Source organism: Accipiter gentilis, chromosome 11 (assembly GCF_929443795.1).
Source record: "Accipiter gentilis chromosome 11, bAccGen1.1, whole genome shotgun sequence".
NCBI classification, from domain to species: Eukaryota; Metazoa; Chordata; class Aves; order Accipitriformes; family Accipitridae; genus Astur; species Astur gentilis.
In genome coordinates this window covers 10,301,633-10,326,308 of record NC_064890.1, presented here as the reverse complement: position 1 = coordinate 10,326,308, position 24,676 = coordinate 10,301,633, and the positions used below count along the sequence as shown (strand labels likewise).

Below are 24,676 nucleotides of genomic sequence, written 5' to 3'. Positions count from 1 at the left end.
GGATGATGGGTGTGTTTGATAAGAACTGTGTTCACTTTGATACTGAAAAAATATCTGCTATACTCTAATTCTATTGATTATGATTTGACTATCCTCTTTTTAAAACAAAATCCTTATATTTGGGAAATGGTCTTCCACTTAATTATCTTCCAGCACTACACATGTGGGCTGGCCCAGCACAACTCTGGAAGTCTAAGGAAGCAATAGGTATACTGAACCTGCACTGATGTAAAACAGTGAAATCAATGTAGATCCACTGAAGTCGTGGATGATACATCAATTTACATTGAATGGTAATGTAAATTGCAACGGATTTGCAATTTGGATGCAATTTCATCTGCACTGAGCAACAATGGTAGTTAGTCTGATTGTATTAAAATTGAGTACTTGGAAACCCCAGTACCTGGCATAAGCAGAGAAAGTCTAATTAGAAACTTAAGCACATGTAGCATAACAAGGAAAATTTTGGTTTCTGGATTACTCAGTGTCTCAAATTGGAAAACTTTTCTTTCAGAAAGAAGAAAAGTGTGGTGCTATTGAAATATTTGCTTCATGAATAAGTGTATAGTCACTCCAGGAAAAAAGGTGTTTGAAGCACGATGATTGAAATGCCAGGTGTAGACTAGACTCATTTTACATAATAGCATTCATTAAAGAATAAAATGATCATCATTTTTATCATCAGCCCTGTTTCCTACTCTACTGCTACAAAATTTACATTGATTTATCACACAGAAGTTGTGAAACTGTGTTTGTACCAATACTTAAAACAAATAGTTAAGCCATCACACAATTTGTCTCAGGCCCTTCAGGTTTCTTTTATGTGGAAAGGTTATAGAAACAGCCAGGTGTGGACAACATTTGCTCAGGGGTTATTGCACACTTGCCCAGACATCTTTTTACAATCAATCACTTCAAGACGTACAGGTTGAGACGAGACATACTCTTATTAAAACAATTGCTGCCGCAAACCAGGTTTTGCAATCTCCTAAGAAAACTCTTCCAATACTGATACTGACTTTCTGCCTAGAGGCCCCACTTTTGGATGACTATGTTGGAGATTGCAGCCATTACAATTCCTTTTGTTAAAATAGAATTCAGCTAGTCAACTGAATACATTGAGTAGGAGAAAAAAAAAAACAAAACAGCAAAACAACTGGACAGCCTTTTTTAACTGTGAACATCACACTCTCTCTGAATAAGTGCAGCTACTTATCACTGTCAGCAAACAACAGGACTTCCTGCTGGTGAAAGACTTATGTTATTTCAATATACAGGGTGAAAAAGATATTGCTCCACAAGATGTGGATAGATGTGTTTTTTCATATCTGTAGGAATGATAAACTCTCTAACTGATCCATAGTGAAGTAGAAAACTCTATCCTTGACTTAATTAATAGTCCAGGAAACTGGCTATACTCCATGGATATACTCCCTAGCAAGCCGAAACGCCAGGGATCTCTGCTTCTCAATTACATGTAGTGAACGGCAATTGTTACACTCCGTGCAACGTTTCAGTGTCCCGCAGGCTACTCAAAATTGAAGTCTTGAAGAGAAAATTGAAAACATGAGATTTGTTGCTTAAGTCGCAGAGTGGTCTACAGCATCTTTTGAAAGTCTGGATTTACTGATGGCAGAAGGACAAAGTGGTTAATGGCTCTTCCTGCCGGGGTGAACTACAAAGCGTACTCAGCTAAGATATGCTAACCTTCATATTATAACAGTTCATCTGTTTTCCAGACAGTCCCATAGGATTAAGGAACCTGGCTTTAGAACTTCAAGTGGTATTAAAATGACAAGGAAGCCTTCTTTAAACACCAAGGTACGGTATTGAAATATTGCATGTAGCTATACAAGGATTACGAATAGTCAAGTCTTACAGCTCTTAATATAGTCAAAAAATCAATACGCAATTTATAAAGCTACTTACTTGGAAGGACAGGAAAACAGCTGTCATGCTTTATAGGTATCAAAATAACACATGCAAAATACAATGTTTAATAAAGACAGCAAACATTAATTAATTATGAAATCCAAAACACTGCAAGAATCAAATAATAAATAACAAGGTATTCAAATCAGGACCTATGCCATATATGGACTTTGTGTCTTAAAATCATCCACATAATCTGAAAAGTAAGAATAGTTTTTCTGATAAGATCATTTTATAGCTGTATTTATTATTGTTACGTCTTTCAAAACGAAGCAGTATTAACTTATACCAAATGTATGTTTTCATTTGAGCAAGGATATAGCTTTTGCAAGTTTATGTGTAAAAAAATTCATGAGATCTACCTCATTGTTGTTCATGGTCATTTTCCACAGGCCAAGCTGTGTATTGGAAAGGAAAAAAATGTACAGATACATAAACATACACTCAGTCTGCTTCATCTACATTGCATCTATCTGGGACCAGACTGAAAATATTCTGCATCCATTGCTGTTATTTGAAGTAATAAGTAGAACAATAATATCACAATATTTCAAGTAAAGAGAAACCCACATCTCCTTATCAAATGTGAGACAAAAACTATTTTGAAAAAATGTATTTATCATGCCAAGTGAGAATATGGCTTTTAAGGTTGTGTCAGATTCTATCAAAGCATAACACAGTATAATGCAACATAGTTCTTCAGTTCAAATCTGTTTTCAATGTGCTTATGCATGCCAGGCTGAGATGACCAACTGTAGGAAGGCGACGTTTGTTTCCATTCCAGCAGTTCCAAACAGCCAATTTGTCCTAAAGTTGCTTACCTCAAACTGTATTCCCAAGTGCACAGCTAGCAATGTAAGAAATTCAGAATCATTGGCCTGATTTAAGATGGGAGGAATATACAAAGGAAATCATATGTCTGAGGGATTTTTTTGTAATTCTGTATCTTCCACTAGAATATTGTCACACTTCCATTTCTGATCCTAGTTATAACTACAAGGGTAAAAGCAAGACACAAGGGAAATAGCAGAGATATTTAGATAAGTTATCTAAATATTTAATATCCCACAACATGCTGTTATTTGTTTTGGTTTTCATTTCAAAAAAGTAATTGTTTTGGAGGGTTCCATTATATGAATCTTTGTTAATGACTAGTTTTAAAATAAGTCAGCCACTTCCTACATTTTAGTTGTAGAGCGTGCTTATGATTTTCCTAGAATGTAGGTAAGGAAAATAAAGAGGCTACAGCTTTTAATGCCAAAACCTTTGGATAAAGCAACATGCTTTCAGCCATGAGATCTGTTCCACAGGTCCCTCAGATGTTACATTTCCACCTCAAGTGTAGGACTGTGGTCTCACAGAATGACAATTACCATTTTAGTTAGATTAAGAGTGTTCTACTGAAGAAGATAATCCATCTGTCCCACTGGTAACAGATGTGAAAGATTAGAAAGACTTCCCATTTCTTCAGTGGGTATGTCTCTAGCTCTGTAACATGGGACAGCATGTAAAAATACAACTGACATAGGTCAAGATTAGACTGATATTGATCTATCAGTGTAGATGAAATTATTCAGTTGCTGATCTCTGACTGTCTCTCAGTGATGACCCGGACCCTGTAAATAATGAGAAGGCTGTGGATTCTCAAAACAAGATGTGAATGATATATCTATCATGATTCTGGTTGTAGCATGTGAGGGATGGGAGTATGTATAGGCACAAAGCCTGCTGAGTTATTATTAAGAAACCATGCCAGAGGAAATGTGTCACAGCGGCACAGCCTTACCCAATTTTGACACATTAATCTTTACCATCCTGTATCAAACTCCAGTGTTTTTTTTTCAGATGTGGTTGGTTCTGGTGTGTTTTGGTGTTGTGGGTTTGGGTGGTTTTGGGTTTTTTTTTTTGGGGGGGGGGGGGGGGCAAGGCAGGGCAAGGAATTACTTTCAACCCTTCCTTTCCCCTGGCCCCCCAAAATTGCTTCAGAGGATGCTCACAGACTATTTCTTTTCTAGTATTGGTGCAACCACAGATCCTAAATGCACGTAACCATAGGGATATAGGGACAGCTAATATGGAAATGACTGTAGAATCATAAACAACCAGAAACTGTGTGTGGATTCACAAAACCCAGAAAAATTACTTAGTCATACTATTTTATGAATCAGAAGAGAATAGTCTGCCTGAATACGATTAGTAACCACCAAGGCCAAAACTCAGCTTTACTTCCCAAACACCATAAATTTATCACCATATTTCTAATACCTTGAGGAGATTTAGTTAGCTATGAACAGAAAGAAAGAAGTAACTTTTGAAAGGATCAGACGTCTTCAGTACACTGTTAATTTGGGCTTTTACTCAGTTCTCATTCATACAAGAAACCTGAGGCCAAGTTTAGGAGTACTTCTAACAAAATTGGAAGCTCAGCTTGGGCTGTGGTATGTGAGCTAGTTCTTCCCTGACTTTGCAGTGAGGATGCAGTGAAAACAAAACTAATTAAGCTTCCAAAAACACAAGTTCCCTCAAAATTTGGAAAAAATCAGAAGAGCCTTAGCCAACTGAAGCACTAAAAAGTCAGAAGATATGTTCACAGAAGTCCCAAACACATGTTCAGAGGATATGTTTAACTTGAGTTTCAGCATGCAATATATTCTATAAACTCAGTGACGTAGAATACAATGCATTATTCATCTGATATTTCTGAATTCATTATGCACTGATTTTTACTACTCAGAACAAATCCCGCATACTCTTATATCATCAGGCATCATTATAAAATCCTTATCCAAAGGAATGTATGCTTTTAACACAGAAACAGACACAAAAGGGTATTCAATTTAGAAATGCTCAGCTTGGGAAAACAAAAACATGCCACTTATTCAGTAGTCATGAATGATCCATTGTTCTGTTCAATTACGTCACTCTCTTTCCAGATTATCCAAGGACAGAAAAAAGTTTTCATTTGGATAACCTGATCAGTACATCAGAAATGCAGTCTATTAATTTAGCCATAATTTTTTTTTCTCAGGAATTTATTGCAGATTGAGAGCTTACATTTGTCTTAGATCAAAAGTTTAATCATTTTAACTAAGAATTCAGTTGGTGTTTGTCCATGTCTCAGAGTTAACACACAGCTTACTACTACTGGAATTCTTTAGACTTTTTTTCAGGTTGCAGTGGAAGTTTAAAGGAGTAAAAAAAATAAAGCTAATTTCTGAAAAAAGTCGACAACTTTGGGAACCAAAAGTTAGGCAATTCTACTACCAACAAACATGTTCTAGTCTCAGATTAAATGTTTCAAATAATAGATAATTTGTCAGAAGACTTGTAGGGGTTTCTTCTTATCTAACTAGGTTATAGCATTATAAATACTGTTGGTCGGAAATGAGCACCATTTAGAGTTATTGGTGTCTTCTGCAGTTGACTGACAATTCAATGTCTCTGTTCTCATCGCTATTGACAAATCTTAAAAATTAATGTCGTGAAAATTTGGAAACAGATATGTGGATTATGAAGTCCAGCTCCACCCTACTAAAAGTAACCCTAAAACAAGTGCGTGGTTTAGGAGAACCAGGAGTTACTAATATTCCAGACATCAGTATGGACTACAGAACACAACACAGTTTCCAAGTTCCAATAACAATCTGAACACCACAAACAAAGGTATAAATAAGTGCTAAAGGAAGGTAGTTCAAGTATATTGCAAATGATTCTCTTAGCAGGACTTTGTTAAAGTTATAGCTGATCTGAAGAAGTGCCAGCATCATGAAGGAGGAGGAGAAAATTGGAGAAGGGAAGAATATTTATTTTGATACCAAATTTGTTTGTCTCTTTAATCCTGATTATGTCAGAAGGACATAACAAACAGGTACCTGATAATTTCATGCCAAGAGGAGCATGAAGTCTGCCTCTAGTTGTTGCTATTCTCCAGTGTTCCTTAAAAGAAAGGAGGGGGGGGAAAAAAAAAGCCAGGAAAAAAAAAAAAAAGCTTAAAACTTGAACCCAAATTATCAATCAAGAGAAAAAAAAAAATATTTTCTCACCTGCAGAAAGTAGTCTAGGGCCTGAAGCATGGGATTAGGGCCATATAGACAGGGTTGAAACAAAGGGAGGCCCTGTGTCTTTTCAAACACCACAAAATATGGAAACATAGAATCGTTTAGGTTGGAAAAGACTCCTAAGATCATTGAGTCCAACCCTTAGCCTAACAATACCAGTTCAACACTAAACCATGTCCCTAAACGCCACATCTACACATCTTTGAAATACCTCCAGGGATGGTGACTCAACCACTTCCCTGGGCAGCCTGTTCCAGAGCTTGATAACCCATTCAGTGAAGAAGTTTTTCTTAATATCCAATCTAAACGTCCCCTGGCACAACTTGAGGCCATTTCCTCTTGTCCTATCACTTGTTACTTTGGGAGAAGAGACCAACACCCCCCTCACTACAGCCTCCTTTCAGGTAGCTGTAGAGAGCAATAAGGTCTCCCCTCAGCCTCCTTTTCTCCAGACTAAACAACCCCAGTTCCCTCAGCTGCTCCTCATAGGACTTGTGCTCTAAACCCTTCACCAGCTTCGTTGCCCTTCTCTGGACACGCTCCAACACCTCAATGTCTGTCTTGTAGTGAGGGGCCCAAAACTGAGCACAGTTTTCAAGGTGCGGCCTCACCAGTGCCGAGTACAGGGGGACGATCACTTCCTTAGTCCTGCTGGGCACACTATTGCTGATACAGGCCAGGATGCCGTTGGCCTTCTTGGCCACCTGGGCACACTGCCGGCTCATACTCAGCTGGCTGGTGACCAACACTCCCAGGTCCTTTTCTGCCAGGCAGCTTTCCAGCCACTCTCCCCAAGCCTATAGTGTTCCATATACATCAAAACATAAGCTGTGCATGTACACTGAAACATAAGCTGTGCAAGGAGTAATAATCAATAACATACTTATTTCCACTATTTTTACTGTTTAGTTACATAAATATTTATCTAAACAAATCAAGCTCTATTTAAGAACAACTTAATTATCTTTTGAAATCTTCCTTAAATGTCTCTATAGCAGAACTAAAGGTTTAATACTGTACAGAATGAAAAGGTCTTCTAATGCTGATAGATTTTGTGAATCAGGCTACCAGGAATAGTGATATAGTACCGCTTCAGTGCTGTGCTTCATTCATTACATTGTCAACATCCAATATCTTCCAATAATAAAACAACTCATTTTTGTATACCTGCTCCTTATCTAGACTTTAAATAAAAATTACCCTAAATAAAAAGTGATAGTTTCCAGAAGTTTTAAGCATGTGCAATTAAAATGTAATAACTTATTAAAATTAACTGATTTCTTTTGCACTAAATTGGTTTAGTAAGTCAAAGTAAATCCTCTACCTTGACTTGAAAATTTAATGCTTTCTTTCCGTATTCTTAATTTCATATTGAAATATAGTAAAAGGAAGGTCCATTCAAGAAAATAAGACAGGACAGAAAATCCTCTGTTCATAATAAGTTGCAAGTTTTTCCTCATCCAGACCCCCCCCAAAATTGAGCAAGAGACATATGCCACAAAAGAATGGGTAGAAAGACTGCTCTTGTCTACAAAGAAGAACCTGTACATAACAAATACAACTGTTGAAACAGAGTAAATATATTCTAAAATATGAGAAATGCATTTATTTCTTAAACTGATGTCTGTAGATAATGTGGAGAGTACCATAAAGATACGGTACTACTACTGGAGAGAATGTTAATGACATGGTCTTGGCTGAGATCAGTGAGGCCACACAAAAGAATAATATTACATTAGAAAATGTCTTGGACATTGCTTTTGTAAACTGATTATCTGGCATAATAATAATTAAAAAACCATTTAAGTCCTATTTGCATGTTAAATGAATCCTTCTTGGAATGGCTTGTTTTGGAACATATCAGAGGAAATGTTAGTCAAAAATTTAAAAAGAAATTATACTTGAGACATTAAGTAATAGTGACCACATCAGAATTAAATTTGGCTCTCTTAGAGGAGGAAAAATATCAAAAAAAGAAAAAAGAAAAAAATTAACCTTATGATATGAAACTTCAGAAGAGATTCAAAACCAAAAGCAAAACATATACTAAAATAAAATAAAAAGGACCAAAATTATTTAAAGTTAATTTAAATCCTTGTATAACTAGCTGGAAGTTACATAAACACATGATACCAATCTTACATATTTCTTGACCTTGAAGAATCAGGAAAATAAATTTAAAAAAAACTCACAAAGCAAAGCAGCAAGACTCTTTAATATTTTTGTGTGTGTGTCAAGCAGAAACCACTTAAAAAAAAAAAAAAAAAACAGCCCACTGAGGCCAGCAGAAGACAACCAACCATGACAGATGAACTTATGGGGATTTGATGCATGACCAAGTTATGATGAGATGACAAGTTAACATACATCAACTGACTTGTGATAACTGGATGCCTCAGAATCAAAGTAATTTTGGCCCCAAATTACTATGATTCTGTGAAGTTGCTTTAATTTATATTTGCTGCAGGCCATGAACATGCGCCCAGATGGCATGTGACTTGCTAAACCTTTGCAAACTGAGTGTGTTCCCGAGTCCTGCGCTTGTGATTTGCAAAGGTACAGTAGAATCTGAAGAATGAATAGTCAAACTCAAACCCAGAAAAACAGTCTGCAGAAGAAGGTATGTGTCACCTGGGCTACCTTGCAATAAGTGAGCAACTGAACACTTCCTTGCAGTTGCTCTTCACCACAATAATTTAAGCAAATATCTGTTCAAGACATACTTGTTTCAAGTAGTAATGGTAAGCCTCTGGCCTAGAGAAAAAGTACCACTTAAACTCACTGATAATATATTAAGGATTTATTTAGTACTTATTGACTTGCATCAAAAAGCAATTTTGCCAAAATTGGGCACTTTTAGAATGGGGGATCAGACTTTCCCAAAAAAGCATGTAATATTTCAGGAAATAAATGCAACGATCATTCAATTTACTGTCCTTTTTTCTCAGTATTTGGAGTTTCTGTTTCCAAGAACTCTTTGCAATGTTGAACACTACAATTTGAAAAAACCCTAATCCTTATATTCTTAAAAATTGTTAGATTTCAGAACCTAGGACTTCAGAGAAAAATACTGTAGCTCAATTTATTAATATGGAAGTCTCAGCATTGCTAAAACAGTTCATATGGAATTTTTTAATTAAATAATTATCTGCTAGCAAAAATAAGCATTCTTGTGGAGATTAGAATTGAAAGACCACACCTGTTATTTTCTCTTTAAAAGTGTTGCTACTGTTTCTGGAAATTGAGAGACAATGTTTTAACATTCCTAAACTATATGCAAAATTGGAGTTAATTAACAGTATCTAGATGAACATTACAAAAGAATAGATAGCAGCAGCTTAAGGAGAAATTTGGTTTCATCAGCACACTAGAATCTTTGGAATGCATTTACAATACAATCAATAAAAGGAAAAAGGTTAATTTATCTGACTTAGTATCTCAAAGCACTTTAGATAAAATGCTGCTGTACATAAGTACTTTGGAGGTTACAGATAAATAAAACTGCTTGTTAGCACAACATAAACCAATTTATTAATAGTTTATCACGCAGACCTGAGTAACACAATCTAAGATAATACAAAGCAAACAGACAATACTTTTTTGTCATTACTCCTAAATTAGAATATGCTCAGATACCCATAGATTTTATTTTTAATCTTGCTTGTCTGCATAATCATCAGCTACTAGCCTGATAAGCATTTTGTATTTTTTTTTACTGTTCATGTTACCAAGTCTTTTGGTGAAAACTAGCTGATACTGATAGAGTGGGATTGATTTAGGTTAGATAAAGCTGTGTTTCACTAGGCTACCTATCTGGTCTTCTCTAAAATTCCCAGACCATAAGTTTTTCTAGTAAGGACTCTTTCATCTTCCACAGTCATATAGAACTTATGTGGTCTTTTTTTCTAGATGTTCTTTTCCTTTAACACTATATTGACCTGGGCAGCCTCCTTCATTCCTTGGCTTCTTGCTTTAATGTTCTCTCTCTAGAAAGCTCCACATGTGTGTACATATCCAAGACTCTCCTGGGAATAAGATCATGTCAAAATCCTACAGGGAAGGGCTGGGATATTAATCCCAACCCATCTGAAAGCAGGGAGTATCACAGAAAATCTATTCAAAATACTCATTTATTGCACTGTCTCCAATTACTGGTAAAGGACAAAAAAATAATAGCCAAATCCTACATATTTATTACTTTTAATCCTTTTAATCCTTAAGAACTCAGACCTAGTGCCTTTAACTCATGTAATAAGAAAATATCTTCTGCCTAAATTGTGCTTGGCGATCAGCTGGACTTCCTAGGAACAGCTACCTGCAACACAGAAGATTGACATTTCCATAGGAACTATTGGAAAAGATAATTGTCTTGCCACTGAATTGACAGTAGGTTATCTGACTTCACTAGAGAAATACCAATTTGGAATAACTAAAAGGAAAGGATTATGATCTATGGTAGTAAAGATTATTTGATTCTCTTATGATGAAAGCAACAGTCTAGTTTCCTAAGAAAATGAGGCTTTCTTGATCACTCTTCTCATTGGTGACACAATCCATTTATCAGTTTATTCTCTTTGACACATGAGATCCCTCTGACCAATTTCAAATTTCTTGGGAAAAAGGTAGAGAGTAAGTGCAGTCTAAAAAAAAAATTAAGTTTTTCCAATTTTCATGAAAATCAGTAGTTAAGAAATGGAGATATGCTATTAGTTCCTTAACGAAAAGGGAAAACAAAGTCATTACCAGTTAATCCAATTAGCAGGCAACTGGTCAATTAGCATATGTAAATTGACTGCTTAACAAGCACACGCAGAAACAATCATACCTCTGCTACTTTTGGTCCACCAGGGGAGCCAAAAAAGTGGCTAATGGCTATAAAGAGTTCCAGGAATACTGGTGAAGGTTACATGGGAGGGAGATAGTTGCTATAAGGGAGACTTTAGTGCCTGGGATACCATTATGTGTGCTGCAGTAGGAAAACATTAGGGATGAGGAAAGGTGAGAATGCCTTTGGAAGGATTAAGTGAATTGGTAAGGAGTGGAGATACTAAAAAAGCTAGTGATAAAGAGAAGATCTCAGATCATTTCAGTAGGAGAAAAACCAGAGAAAGCCCAAGGGACGTGAGATATACGCATATAGGAGACTAGAATACATTTCTTTTACTTTTCGTGTTTATTTTCTGCTTTAACGACTGCCTCATATTGAGGCATGTCCTTGTTAATATTTCTTTGCTGGTGTCATGCTGCTCGAAGGTATTTCAGTCTCACTGTGCAAAACAATAGGTAGTTGGAAGGAAGTTTTATTCTCACATTTAGGTTAGATAGTTCTACTGGGAAAAAATTATGAGATTTAAAAAGACTTAAATACTTGAGGATCCCAGGAGCTTGTTGAAAGCTTTTCATAAAACTTCAAAGTGAATCCAGATTTCTCAAATCTAATGGATTATTAACACATTATTGGTGATCAAATCAGCCCAGAAGAAAAACTCTCAATGAAAGAAAAGAACTGTAACTCTTCTTTTCCAAAAGAAATATTTTAATTATAAAAGGATTTGGTTTAAAATTGCACACAGACATATTTTACAGGTACTATAGCTTCTATAAGCATCACATCAGATCTCTGGAGTTCATCATCTAAGATAGTGACCAGCAGTTGTGAGTTCTTTATTGAGGTTCACCATCTATGTTTTCAGCTGGTGGGAGGTCTTTACAAGGGTAAAAATCAGTAACGGGTTATGTTAGGAACTGATTGGTTAAAAACAAGTCTAGTCCAATTAACGACGTTAAGGTCAGCCTGAAGGATTTCTAATCCAATTACGCAAGCTGCTCTGAGGATCTATCTCCACCCTTTAGTGCTCTCAGATGCATTTTTTTAAAGTCTGTAAACAATCCTGTAGTGAGTAAGTAGTATCAGCATTATTACAATCCCTGTGAAAGCACCTGCAGAACTCCAAGATGCCAACAGAAACACATTATTACCCTGCGCTACTGTAATGCAGTTACAACCGTAATTATGGGACTCAGGTGGATGTGGTAATAGCTAACCTCTGCGTCAAAATTACAATGTCTGGCAAGAGCAGACCTTACAGACTGAAGGACCAAACACTTATAAAGCAAAACCACTGAGACAGAGATTGTTCAGAAATCGACATCTGTAGGAACTTACCATCATGTTGTGAACAGTTAAACACGGAAGCCAAACCACACCAACAAGGTTGTGGCAGGACTACAGTCATGGATATGATGTATGACTAATTCAGAAAAACTCTGAAGCACCTTTTTGTCATAGATTAGAAATCTACTTTCTTCGTGTTAATTTATAGTTTACATAATTTAAAATATAAAACATGCTAAGACATGACAACTTTAACTCTCAGATATTCCCCATGGGTCCTGCAACACTCCCAGGCAATAGTATCAGATATCAGTACGTGTCAATACGTCTGTTACCTTTCAACAATCCCAAGGTAGAGCATTCCTATGCTGCTATCAAATTCACAGCATACTTCAGGAGCTGTTTCACAAGAATGTATAAATATCAGTTGTTATTATTATTTTCAAATCTCCATGCCGTAAGTTTTTTGGTTTGTTTTACTTTTAAATTAAGACTACAAGGAGTTTCCAACAGCACAGAGATCTAATTTTACAGCTGAAGGGTTTTAGTGCTATTACACATTAAAGCAGTAAATGTGAAACCACAAAAAAAAAAAAAAAAATCCAATCCATTAACCTGATATTATGAAGTAATTTGTTGCATTTTCTAACAAAGTAAGGGGTTCTTCCATGTCAAGAAAATTATAGAGACCACATATAGCACTTGTAGCCTCTGTTTCACAATTCTAAATGACAAGTACCCACACATATTCCAGTGCTCTAAAAAAATCCTCAAAGAAGCATTTTCTGAAAAAAAACATTTTCCTTATAACAAAGGAGCATGGCGCGTTGTAAGTCTCAAGCCTTTTCATAAGTGTTTTAACCAAAGAATAAAAAGGGAAGTGAAATTATACACATAAATCAAAAATTGTCAGAGTTTCATATTGCTTTGCAATGCCTGGGGTATGGGCAAAATAGAACAACTTTTGTCATGATTGGTTTTAATCAATCACGCTACAGGGATGGCCACAAAGAATCTGTGCCTTAGACTTTGATCTTGCAAACAAACCCCAACTTAAGTTTTAATCAATGGAGTCATTTGTCTGATCAAAGGTACACACACGATCAAGTATTTATAGAAATAAAGTTTTAGGGTATGGTCTATAAGGCCACTTTGTGTGCAGTGGAAATAACTTAAACAGCTTGTATATAATCTCTGTTTATTACTGCTTCTTGGCCAGAGAATAGCTGAGCTCTGGCAGGCAGCTGTGAGAGGCTCACCTATTTCAATATGATAGTTCATCAGTTTAGTATAAACTGTTCTGAAAGCTGCTTACCCTAAGTCAGCATGTCATGCTTAACCTAAGTCAGCATATCATGCTTAACCTGAATCAGTATACTGTGCTTAAACAAAGTCAGCATATTGTGCGCTGACGCAGATGCAGAACACATCTGAGTCACTAGTGTGGTCCAGAGATAGCTGTGTCCACCAGCTACGGTTGCCACTTACATTGCGCAAGTCATTGCTCAAGTGACTACACCTTTGGCCTCATCTTCCAGACCATTATTAGATCAAAGACATACTACTTAATAATAATTTCTTCACTTATACTTTATCAAGGCAATAGTGCTGCAGCTTATACGCTCCGCAGTAAGTCATTCTCAGTCAAAGGGTTTTATCCTTGTATGTGTAATGTCCTAGACCTATCATCAGACATTCATCCCAAATCCATCTCACCTATTTTTATTTGAGTGTAAGGTAGGCCTCTCGTTTAAGCTGACCATTATTCTCCTCCTATTACCCAGGATAGACAGAAATACACTTTCAGGCAAAGTGCAACAACCAAATGGATCACCTCTTTCAGAAAGCAGTCAGGAACAAGGAATATCCTGTCAACTCTTTAGTCTCACAGAATTTTGTGGGAGGTTTGCTATTGTCCTTACTAACAGTGAAATAAGGCCTCTCTTCTATTTTTGTATTAAAGGTTTCATATATTTAGCAGTAGAATTTAAGCACAGTGTGCTGCATCCAAAGTTTTTGTTGGAGAACCACTTTTTACTGTAAGCGTTTATCTTCTAAATGTGAAGCATTTTATTTACAAGAATTCAAGTATTTTCGAAATGAAATAACCCGTTGCAGTGTTTGAGTGTTGACCCACAGAAGCTGCAGGCACTCAACAAGGAATACTATGGAATCAATAAGGAGGCTGGGACTGTTTACAGCCTGGTTCTGAGCTATAGTAAATGCTCAACCTGCTGAATACTTTAACACCTTCTCAATAGCGTGTTTAGAAACTACTACTATCCCAGATGCTTGTGTAACCTGAAAATATGCAGAAGGACACGGGCATGCCTAAGATAAGCAGAGAAGAGAAAATAATGACTTACTGCACGTAAACACAGGCACATAAAGACAAGACAGTTTTTCAGCAACAACATTAATAAGAACAAGATCTCTAAGACAGCTTACGTCTTTCTGGGCTCCCAGACAACACATATTTTCAAGCTTTGCATCATACCATTCTCAATCAACTGAGATGAAATATTTAACGCATAAAGGAGTGGATTTATTTTCCTTTACTCTTGGCTTCTACCACACACCCACGGGAAAGCACTTAGCTTAATCATAAATAAAGAGTTGCAGGAACTCATGGAATTGAGCAACACTTGCTAACCTTTAGCTTTCTGGCTGAAAAATGACCTTCAGTGATGACCCCAGTGAATAGTGCTATCTGGAGTAATTCCCTCACATCAAGCAACCTATTATTTTACTATTATTAAGTTTTAGTAACACTGCTGGGAGAAACCATCTGTTAAAAGAGAAACAAGGTACTGACCCTTAGGTATTTGGGGACTGTTGTTTTCTGCAATCGGTTCAAGGCACTTTTCATTCATTTTGTACAATTTCCTTTCAGCAGTGTCAGGAAGATCAGAATAAGAAAAGACCAACATCCCTGTGATGTTTATTGCACATCAACAAATAAAAGATATATTTACAGCTGCATTCACCATTTTACTAGGCCTATTAAACAAATGTGTTGTAAGAAAAAGCCTATAAAGCAAACTTAGCAACAGTAAAAAGCCCATTGTTTGACTCCCCACAGAAGCTTCAATTGCTTCACAGTATGAAGTCAGGAATCCTTTAGATAAAAATAAACACAGAAGAAGTAGAGAATAGATACATTAAGGATGTTAACAGGAGTGAAGTCTTCTTGAATGCCTGTCTTCTAAGCACTGCTTCCTTGGTTTAGAGAATTATTTTGCAAATAGCTTGCAAAAAAACCCCGTAATGATGCTAGAGGGATCCAGTCAAGAACATTTTAAATTTGTATGTAAATATATTTTGGAGGATTTAAAGAAATAGAAACAGAGGATAAACTTCATATGCTCTACTGAACGAGTGAATTTCCTAAAACCTGAAATTCCTCTGTACTGATGAAGTAGAAATGTAAGCAACATGACTTCACAAGGATCATAAACTTTTTTTTTTTTTTTTCTTAGCTGCTGCTGCCAAATCACAGTCAGAAGACTGTATGTTGCCTGTCATCAAATTCTTATGAATAATGAACATCTTCTGCTCAAGCCAAGGGGATATGAGAAGTCATCAGTGATATTCTTTTTTCTTTCTTTCTCCTTTTTTTGGCTAACAGGCTTTGTTTGGTTGAGTTTGGTTTTTTGGGGGTTTTTAATGAATGAAATCTTTTGGCCTTTTATTTGTTCTGTATTTTAACATTTAATATTCATAGGGATCCTTCGAACTATATTGTAATAGATCACACAAAGCACAAAAATCTCATGTCTGTCATACAAGCTTCCTTGACTGGAAAGATATCCTTTACAACTAGGTTTCTGATATGAAAGCTCATATCAAGCAAATTCAACTAAGACCAGTAATACAATTTTAGAAGCTAGATGTTGCATGTCTATGGCGAATTAGTCTTTGCTATTACACTATTACAGGGTTTCCTTTGTGTTGACTTTTTAACCTGCAGAAACATTGGAAACTTCAGGTTTTAATCCATTCCTTGACGCTGGACATCTAAGTATCAGAAGTCAACCAGTACAGGCAGGTGAGTTACAGAAAGTGTCATGGCACCACGTTTCTCCATGGAAGGCAAAGAGACAACACAGGAGAGACTATTGCTGTTTCCAGGTAAACTTCATTGATTTTGTACCTTGAAGTATATGAGGTAAACAGATGGCACTTCCACCAGGCAAATGAAGTTTCAGTCTGAAACCTTGCACTGCATTCAAGGACAAATCTTAGGTCATGATATGTAACTGGGAGATTTGAGCAGATTCTGATTGACAGAAGAGCTAATAAAGCATACCAAGTACTATTTTGAGACAGGGTGTCAAGACATGACATAAACAACTACCAATTATCTTCTTTCACCTGAGACTAATAAAAAGTAATTTAAAGATGAGATTCATTCCATCAAAAATTATTTTTCAGCTACACCAGTGATCCAAGTTTTGCAGCTATTGGCTACACACGCAGTCTGTGTGTCATGCCAGGGCCAAGATGTTTGGCAGGCATCACTTTGTTGACATCTTTGTGGTTACAGACCTCCTGTACATACTTGCACAGAAACTGTAAAAGGAACCTTTGACATGCTATTATATTCCGGAGGTCCTGCAAATTACATGTAAAATAAGAATGAGAGTAGACTAGAAGAGAAACAAAGATTCATCACTAAGATGATATATTGACCTAGAGCAGTGCAGCTAAACAGTGTATCCAGATGCCTGATCGTAATGTGTTGCAATTTACAAATCCTCTGAAAAGGTCTAACATCAAGAAATGTCACAGAGAAACGCTTCCTTGTGTTTGTAACATTGTTTCTTAAACAAAAAAAATTATCTCAAAACACTTTTGCTTAGGTGATTTTTATAGGCATGAAAATTATCACAGGGTAAGAAAAAGCTGAATACATAACGACATGTTCCTGCTTTGCATTGTTTTGAAAGGAAAAAAAAAAAAGTCTTTAAACTGCTATAAAACAGTTTGCCAAAGGATGCAGCATGAGTGAAAGCATATCAGTTTATAGCTTCATCAAAACTAACAGAAGATGCTTAGAAGAGAAACATAGTGAAGTCAGTCTTCAATTGAATTCATCAACAGGGTGAAATCTCTCTTCCAAAATAAGAATTTGTAGCCTTGAAGATGATCAGAAGAACCCAGAAACATCAAGGGAAAAAGGAATTTGTCAATGTGAGATGATAAAAGTGGGGAAACAATAGGTTGGTAACATTTGTTTTTGAAACTATGCTCTGAGACAATCATTATGGTTTTATTTGTTTTAATATACGTAGTAAACTCATTCAGTTCCTCAAACTGAATCTCGCTGATGGCAATTTACATTTTTCATCAATTTAAAGATAGAGTTTATTTTTTAAACTTCTCAAATATTGTGTCTTCAAAATTATTTATGTCCTTTCTTTACAGGAGTTTGGAATTATAATCATACTACACTACAGATTTTTTATAATGCAATATTTTCATTCTTTTTCTCTTTTAACATTTTCTTTCGTGTTTAATCATGAATCCTTAACTGATTATTTAAATGCCAAACATTAACTAACCAACACAAAACATTTAAAATAGTACACTCAAGTTAAGAGGGCTTTTTTTTTTTTTTTTTTTTGTAAAACAAAGATTATTATCTTTATCCCTGCAGGCTATGAATTTCTTTAAGAAATGAAGATTTTTCTAATTAATGCTGGCTGCATGCTATAACTTCACCATGTTTGCCTGGCTACATGAAGAAAACCAGTTTGAATAATATTTAGTATTCCCATTGCACACTTTTAGAATATTTATTGACCACAGGTTTCTTGAAAGGCCTGACACAGATGCTCGCCCTTGCACAGCACCCTGTAAATCATACGAACAGCATTAATCCTGTTTTCATTTAAATAAAATATAACACTTGCTTTCACTGAAATAACGATGAGTACAATATCTGATAAAGAGTTTAAAATAGCAGATGGCGTTATCACTTTGAAAGCAGGGAGGTAGCTGCATAGAAGCAGCAGCATGCAGGATATTCTGGTCTTGCACCTTCAGATGGTACTTAGTTCTTTAAAGCAAAAGCAGGAAAGTGATTGATGTTACGCAGCAAACAATCTGCTTCTTGCATCCCCGGTGGTGGTGCTTATCACTTCAGAGTTCTGCTACAGCAATACTTGCAGAAGCCTTTGTCAACAAAATGCAGTTATGGAAGGAACTAGCATGGATTCTCTGCCAAGAAATTCTTCTTGGTGAGCAAGTCCCTCTAGGATTACTTGGAAATACTCCTGAACTTGCTGCCAGGCACCTCTTGTGATATGGATGAATAATAAACCTAAACCTTGTCCTAATTGTTGGTAAAGAATCAGTTGTCTCTCCAGTGGGAGAAGGGATGCAAGACCTCTCCTCTCTACCCCACAAGTGGCCCAGAAATATTTGTGTATCTTTCCCTGAGACATTTCTAAGCCGACATTGAGTTCTATGTGGCCTTGAGAATCTGGGTACGAAGAAGAGGCTGCTTGTCACGTGGTTTTTCCAAACACTCGTAATTCTGGTTATCAGCCCTTACACACAAACACGTTTAGACCTGGGGCCATAATACAGGATAATACAGGTCTTTAGTTCCTACACCCTCAGGATTATACTGCTCTTTAATTCACTGTAAGACAAAGCCAAACTTCAATCTGTTATACACACACACACACACACACACATATATTTTATAGTTACATATGTGTGTGCATATACATACACATAATCATCTATCTTTTTTTTATACAGACTTCTCTGAACTATATAGACCACATAGGTAAGCATAGACCACAAGCCAAATCCTTATGCCGGTACAGATTCAAGGTGATTTGTACCTAGCATGAATTAACATCTTTCTTGAATTTGAATTTGCCTTGGTAGGAAGACCAGTCTTTCCTAGTCATTCAAACCCAAAATTCTATTACAGTGAAAGCTGTTAAAAACAGAAACATTTTCATGCATGAAATTGAATCAGTCATGATTCAGTTATGAGCTATGTGGCTAGTCATTAATTAGCCATGATTTATGTGGCCAGGTAATTACTAATTGAAAATACTATACTTGCACTAAATATATTTACCTACTTCAGAATTCAGAAATGCCTGTCTAAAAATTCACTATATTTTTGTTATTCAATTTAGTCATTAGTCCCTGAGTAAATTTTGCTGCCACCTAGCTAGAGAACAGACACAGTAAGATATCATGGATAAGCGTGATGAAACTCTTAGTGTTAATTAAAATTAATTCTGAATTACAATTATCAAGGAAGTTAAAGTAGGTGTGCTGAAAGTCTGGCTCTGCAAATGGCAATGAACCATTTTTTCTGCTGTAACAGACCTCAGCAGCCCTCAAAGATGATTAGCCAGCCCTAACAATCATGAACTCTTATACATTAAATGTTTTATATTACATACTCTACATATTAAAATTTGTATATGAACATGGAGAGTATCACTTTTCTTCTGCAACATTTCAGTTTTCCCTTCCTTAGTCATCTGCTGCTATTGTTTGAAATATTTATGCCTGGCAAATAAATTTTCTAACCCAGATTATTTCCTTCTAAATTCAGTCTGTTCCTTCTGCCTGCTGCAGCTTGACTCTACTATAGAAAGTAGCAAGCAGTTCCCACAGCAGGTAAAAGGGAGATATTTAGATGGATAAGGGAGGCACAACTGCTACTTAACCATACCTTTTCCAGACAAGAACAGTGCATAGCTACACAACCTGAGATCAAGTGATGGCAAAATCCCTCAAGTCACTCAAGAGCAATGTAAAAGGCTAAACCAGAAAGCAGATCCCTTAAGATCTGCAAATCTCTGCACATAACTGGATATACCAGATCCCACTGCAGCAACAAAGTTGGAAGGGCTCAACATCTCATTTTCATGCTATGTTACCTTTGCTTTTTACCATATTCACAAACCAGGGGGAAAAAAACCCCAACTGTTAGAAATACATTGCAAGCCATGCGTAATGCTTGAATTATACAATTACATCCTTCATGGGCTCTTCAGGCCTACATGCTTCTAGTGCAGCTCTGTTAGGCTTATATAAATATATCCCTCCTGTCCTCTGGAAACCCAATCCATTTCAATCTGCAATGTAAACAGTTTCTTTTTAACATGCAGTGTGTGCTGATTTCACCTTAATTATATATTTCCCATTGCGAGAACTGGAACTGTGGGATACTGGGAAAGAATTTAACCAGCAGCCTATAAAAAACAGGGGCTGAAGCTTGGCTTCTATTAACACCTCATTAGGCAGAGCCTGTACTGTACATAAAATGAGCTAATGATTTTTAAATGTAGTTGTCAACCTATAACTTAATAATGTAGAAACATTATTTCTCTGTAATACTGGGCGAGCGATAATACATTTTTATCTCTGCAAACCAACACGAAGCTATTGGACTACGTTATGACCCCAGGCAAGATCTTCACTGGTCATCGTCAAACACTGACCTTTAGCACAACTGTTGCCACTAATAGCACAAGTGGTACTAATTGCAGTGTAAATTTTCTGATAGACACAACCTGACAGTTTGTGGAAAACACCTTCAAGTCCTGGATATAAACGTAGTTCAGCTTAATAAAAAAAAGACGTTAGAACAATAAAATGACTGTTAGGTGGTTATAGGTTATAGGTTTAATTCTAATCCCATATAAAGCAATGGCAAAATTCTCAAGTTTGAGTTTACTGTGAATAAGAAACCATCCTCTACCTTACCAAAAATCACCCTTACAGTTTGCATTAACTTGACAGGTTTAACAGTAGTTCAAGAACGCAGCGCTTTCATTAACTCCCACTGAAGCTGAGTAAATGGCCATAGAGTCAAACAGGGGTTGCACAATATATCCCTTAATTGGCAAGGGGATTGTGGTATTCCTATCCATCAGGTGACCCCTCTGCACAAGGGTTAGGACCTGATCTTGCTGCAGTGGGTTTGGAGGCATATGTGCGCTGCAGGTGAAGCCTGGTTTGCTGTGAGAGCAAAAAGTTCTCATTCACTGTCAGTTCACCACACTTCCACTGAGCATCACTCTTAAAGGGAAAAAAAAAAAAAAAAGAAAGAATCTTTGAATTTACAAAAATCAAAGAGTCTCTGTTTCTAATTTGTGGAAGGCTTCTCTTGGCCCTTGAAAGAAACAAGATTTTAAAACAGGCTGGTTTTAAATACTTCTTCCATAACAAGAAAATCTCTTGTCCATAAACCTCACCGTACTCGTCACAGAAGCTTTTAACTTACCATGCCAGTCAGCACTAGCCTATCTTGCAATGGCCTGAATCCCAACTAACCGCCAGCATCCACAGTTACAAAGGGAGGCGGTGAGCAGGCATGTTTGCCTTCATGTTTCCGGGGTTTCGCAGTGAAATTTTTAACTGAATTTACAGCTACTCCACACTGAAAATGTACACATATGGGCTTCACCGTCTGTACCACACGGCAACTCGCAGGAGAGGCTGGAGCGGTTTGGGGAAGGGGGCGCGCGCTGCCTCCTCCCAGCCGCCCTCTGCGGAGCTGGTACCCACAGCGGCCTTTCTCTGGAGGAAAGGCAATTAAGACGAGGGACCCTCCTGCTGTTCCTGTTTGATTAGGGAGGACAGCAACGACACTTACTCATTGTCTTCATGCTTGGTCGCTACATTCTTTTGGCTGGGAGGGTTGCGATAGCTGTTCCCAGGGTGCAGGCAGGTATGCCGTTCCTAACCTTTGGCTCAGGAGATGTGGTCAGGCTCTCGCTGGCTGCTACGCAGCTTGTAAAATCAGTCACGTTTCAGAAGTGTGAAAAACGCTAGAGGGTTTTGTACAAGGCAAAATACAAGATGGCGACGTGCGTGTTGGTGACAGAGATTTTACCTGGGGCGCATCTTTCCGTGTCATTGGATCTGAGCGACCTGAGATCAGGCAGGGGAGGTTTGGCCTTCTGTGAGAAATGGGTATTTTAAACTCTCCTTGAAAATATCAAGAGTTGTGGTGTGTTATGGCCAAATTACTGGCTCCCTGCTGAAAATGGAAGTAGTATGCAGTGAAACGTACACTGATTCCAACCGGCGGAAAAACAATTACTTCTACAAGTGAGCACAGAAGCAGTTAATAGTCGCAGCACCATAGTGGGGAGCTTGCCAGAACTGGCAGCTAAGCCAGAGTCCTGAACCAACGTAACAGTAGGTCTATTTGTCTCATTTTTACTGTGCTTTTCTCATCTCCCTTACCCCGTCGCAAGCAAACAAATATCAATAATAATGATAGCCTTAGTAATTACACCTAGAAATAAATCAATGTTCAAATGCACGTTTTCAACAGTAGAGAGATGTGAAAGGATTATATAATCAGCATTTGTCACTCATTCCTGCTGTCACCCTGAACCGTAGGCTAAAAAAAGAAGTGGTTTATATATTAAAAGCGGTCATATAATTTATTTCATTGAGAGCAATTAATTGTTTACTTACAAGACAGCTTTCCATGACAAATCTTTCTTTCTTTAAAATGTGTTTCACAGCCCTATAAAAGCAAACCCCATTTCTTATAGCTTCCTAGCAAGACATTCAGACCAATTATCCTATTCAGCTTCTCCTTTCTTTATAATTGGTAATTTAGCTTGCTATATAAAACACAATTAAACCTTGTTTAGACTAAAGCTGTCTACACATGGAGCTGTATAGCTGATGCTAATTCTTAAATCTTAGCCATACTTAAAATAGGTATTCTAATGTACTTCACACTAATGCAGCTTAGTTATCACTTTCATAACCACAGAAATGTTCTTGAGTAAATTAGCATTTGCTCATTCCCAACTATGTCAGCAAAAAGGCATTTTCTTTTCATCTTTGCATAAGAGGTAATAGCAAAACATTACTGATTGGCCAATCGTCAATTTGTCTTGCACACTTACATTTTTTCACTCCTACTGCAATAACTGCCTGTCGTATACTTCTGAGACATCATTTACAAATGCATAGACTGCTGCAGAGAACTGAAATGTCATGGTTGTGCACAGGTATTTTTATATATACACAGGATTAAAACCAAATCATAGGGAAGAGTTTAAATCACATGCAATCCGGACCTGAATAAGGAGATACCCTGAAGAAGCTAAGGAAGAATGGTTCAGGCTTCAGGTAAACTGAAACTTAAATAATTTAAAACAAAAAAAAAGTTTTAAGTACTCTTCATACATATGTCAGAAAAAATGACATTTCTTTTCTTTGGGTAACTCAGTTAAACTGCAAGCAGACTTACATTGGCAGTTAGTCATTTTAATTATAGTGTGATGACACTTGCTAGTTTAGAAAATGAATCATATGGTTGCACAGGAATTCAGTCTTTTTGCCTTAGCTATATTTGTAGATAGATAGAATTCTAAAAGTGAAACAGACATTTAATTGTTTAAGGGTTACTTGATGCACAAGAGTATATTTATTCAGCAATAATTTCAGGTTATCTTCTCTATTTCTTTTCCTCTTATTAGAGACCAGACATCCTTCTAATAGCATGGAGGGTAAGACAGAATGACAAGCAAATCTAATACACTTTCAGATAGAAGAATATTTCAGTAGCCTAAAATCACCACTGTAAGTGCCTTAAATCTTCCTGAATTCAGTAAATTTAGTTATGGATGCAGTTTAGCACAAGGAAACAATTCGACAGAAATATTTTACCCTGTCAAAGGACCATAATTTAACCCCGGTGCAATACATTCAGTGAAGTCAATGAACTTGCATTAGCATAAAGTCTTTAAAAACCTGACACACTGACCTACCTTTATGTGACAGACGTAACCTTGGCTGCCTCGTATCTGTTGCATGACATCCAGTCGGTAACTCTAGTAACAAGCCATATAGTGCCAGGATTAAAAGGTCCTGGGCAGATGCCATCCTGCCCAAGATCAAATTCTTGCGCTCTTCACTTAACTGCTGCTGTTTGTTTGTTGTTTTGGTGGGTTTTTTTAAGGCTCCAAGTTCCACTTCTACTTTCCCAGTGCAGTTAGATCTCTCTCTTTGGTCAGTTTGTGGGGTATCTCTATGGGAAATTCAACGTTCATCAGAGATGCACACAGCCTCAGCTAGCCATTTGTCAAGCTGTGCAAATGTCATGTAAAAATATTCCCTCCCTAGGACAATTGTTTATAAAGTGCGAGGACATTCCAAGGCGTTACTCTGCAGTGTTGTGTCTTGAGCTCTCTTTAGTAACTCTGCCAGTGGATTCAGGAAGAAGCTGTATTTTCAGTCCCTCCTGCAAGGCAATTCATTCAGAGAAGGAGGGAGAGGGGAAAAAAAAAAAAAAAAAAAAAAGGAAGAAAGCACCCTCCTCCTTGGTGCTCTTCAGAACTCAGCCCCTTGCTCTGACTTGCCAAACAGCTAGTTTTAATTCACCTTTCACCTTTGCTAATTAAAAACAAGAAGTGCCATTCCCTCCTGGAGTTGCAGGATCCACCCAGCGGGGAAGCCGGGCTGTCAGGCTGCTGTATTTACTGAGAAAGTTCAGGGAGGGTTGAGGCAATGTACAGTACTAGCCGCTTCTAGGAAGCGTTTTAATCCACGTGCCGTG

The 24,676-nt window shown here is 37.1% G+C and overlaps 1 protein-coding gene across 2 annotated transcripts in view; it reads right to left on the bottom strand.

The window, feature by feature from the left end:
- SEMA3E (semaphorin 3E) overlaps nt 1–24,296 on the bottom strand; it is a 147,164-nt gene extending 122,868 nt beyond the window's left edge. For both annotated transcript variants that reach the window (XM_049814317.1, XM_049814319.1), the window contains exon 1: nt 23,889–24,296. In XM_049814317.1, coding sequence (XP_049670274.1) covers nt 23,889–24,003 — 115 coding nt within the window. In that variant the 5' untranslated portion in view covers nt 24,004–24,296. The remainder of the gene's footprint in view (nt 1–23,888) is intronic.
- Nucleotides 24,297–24,676: the final 380 nt, after the last annotated feature.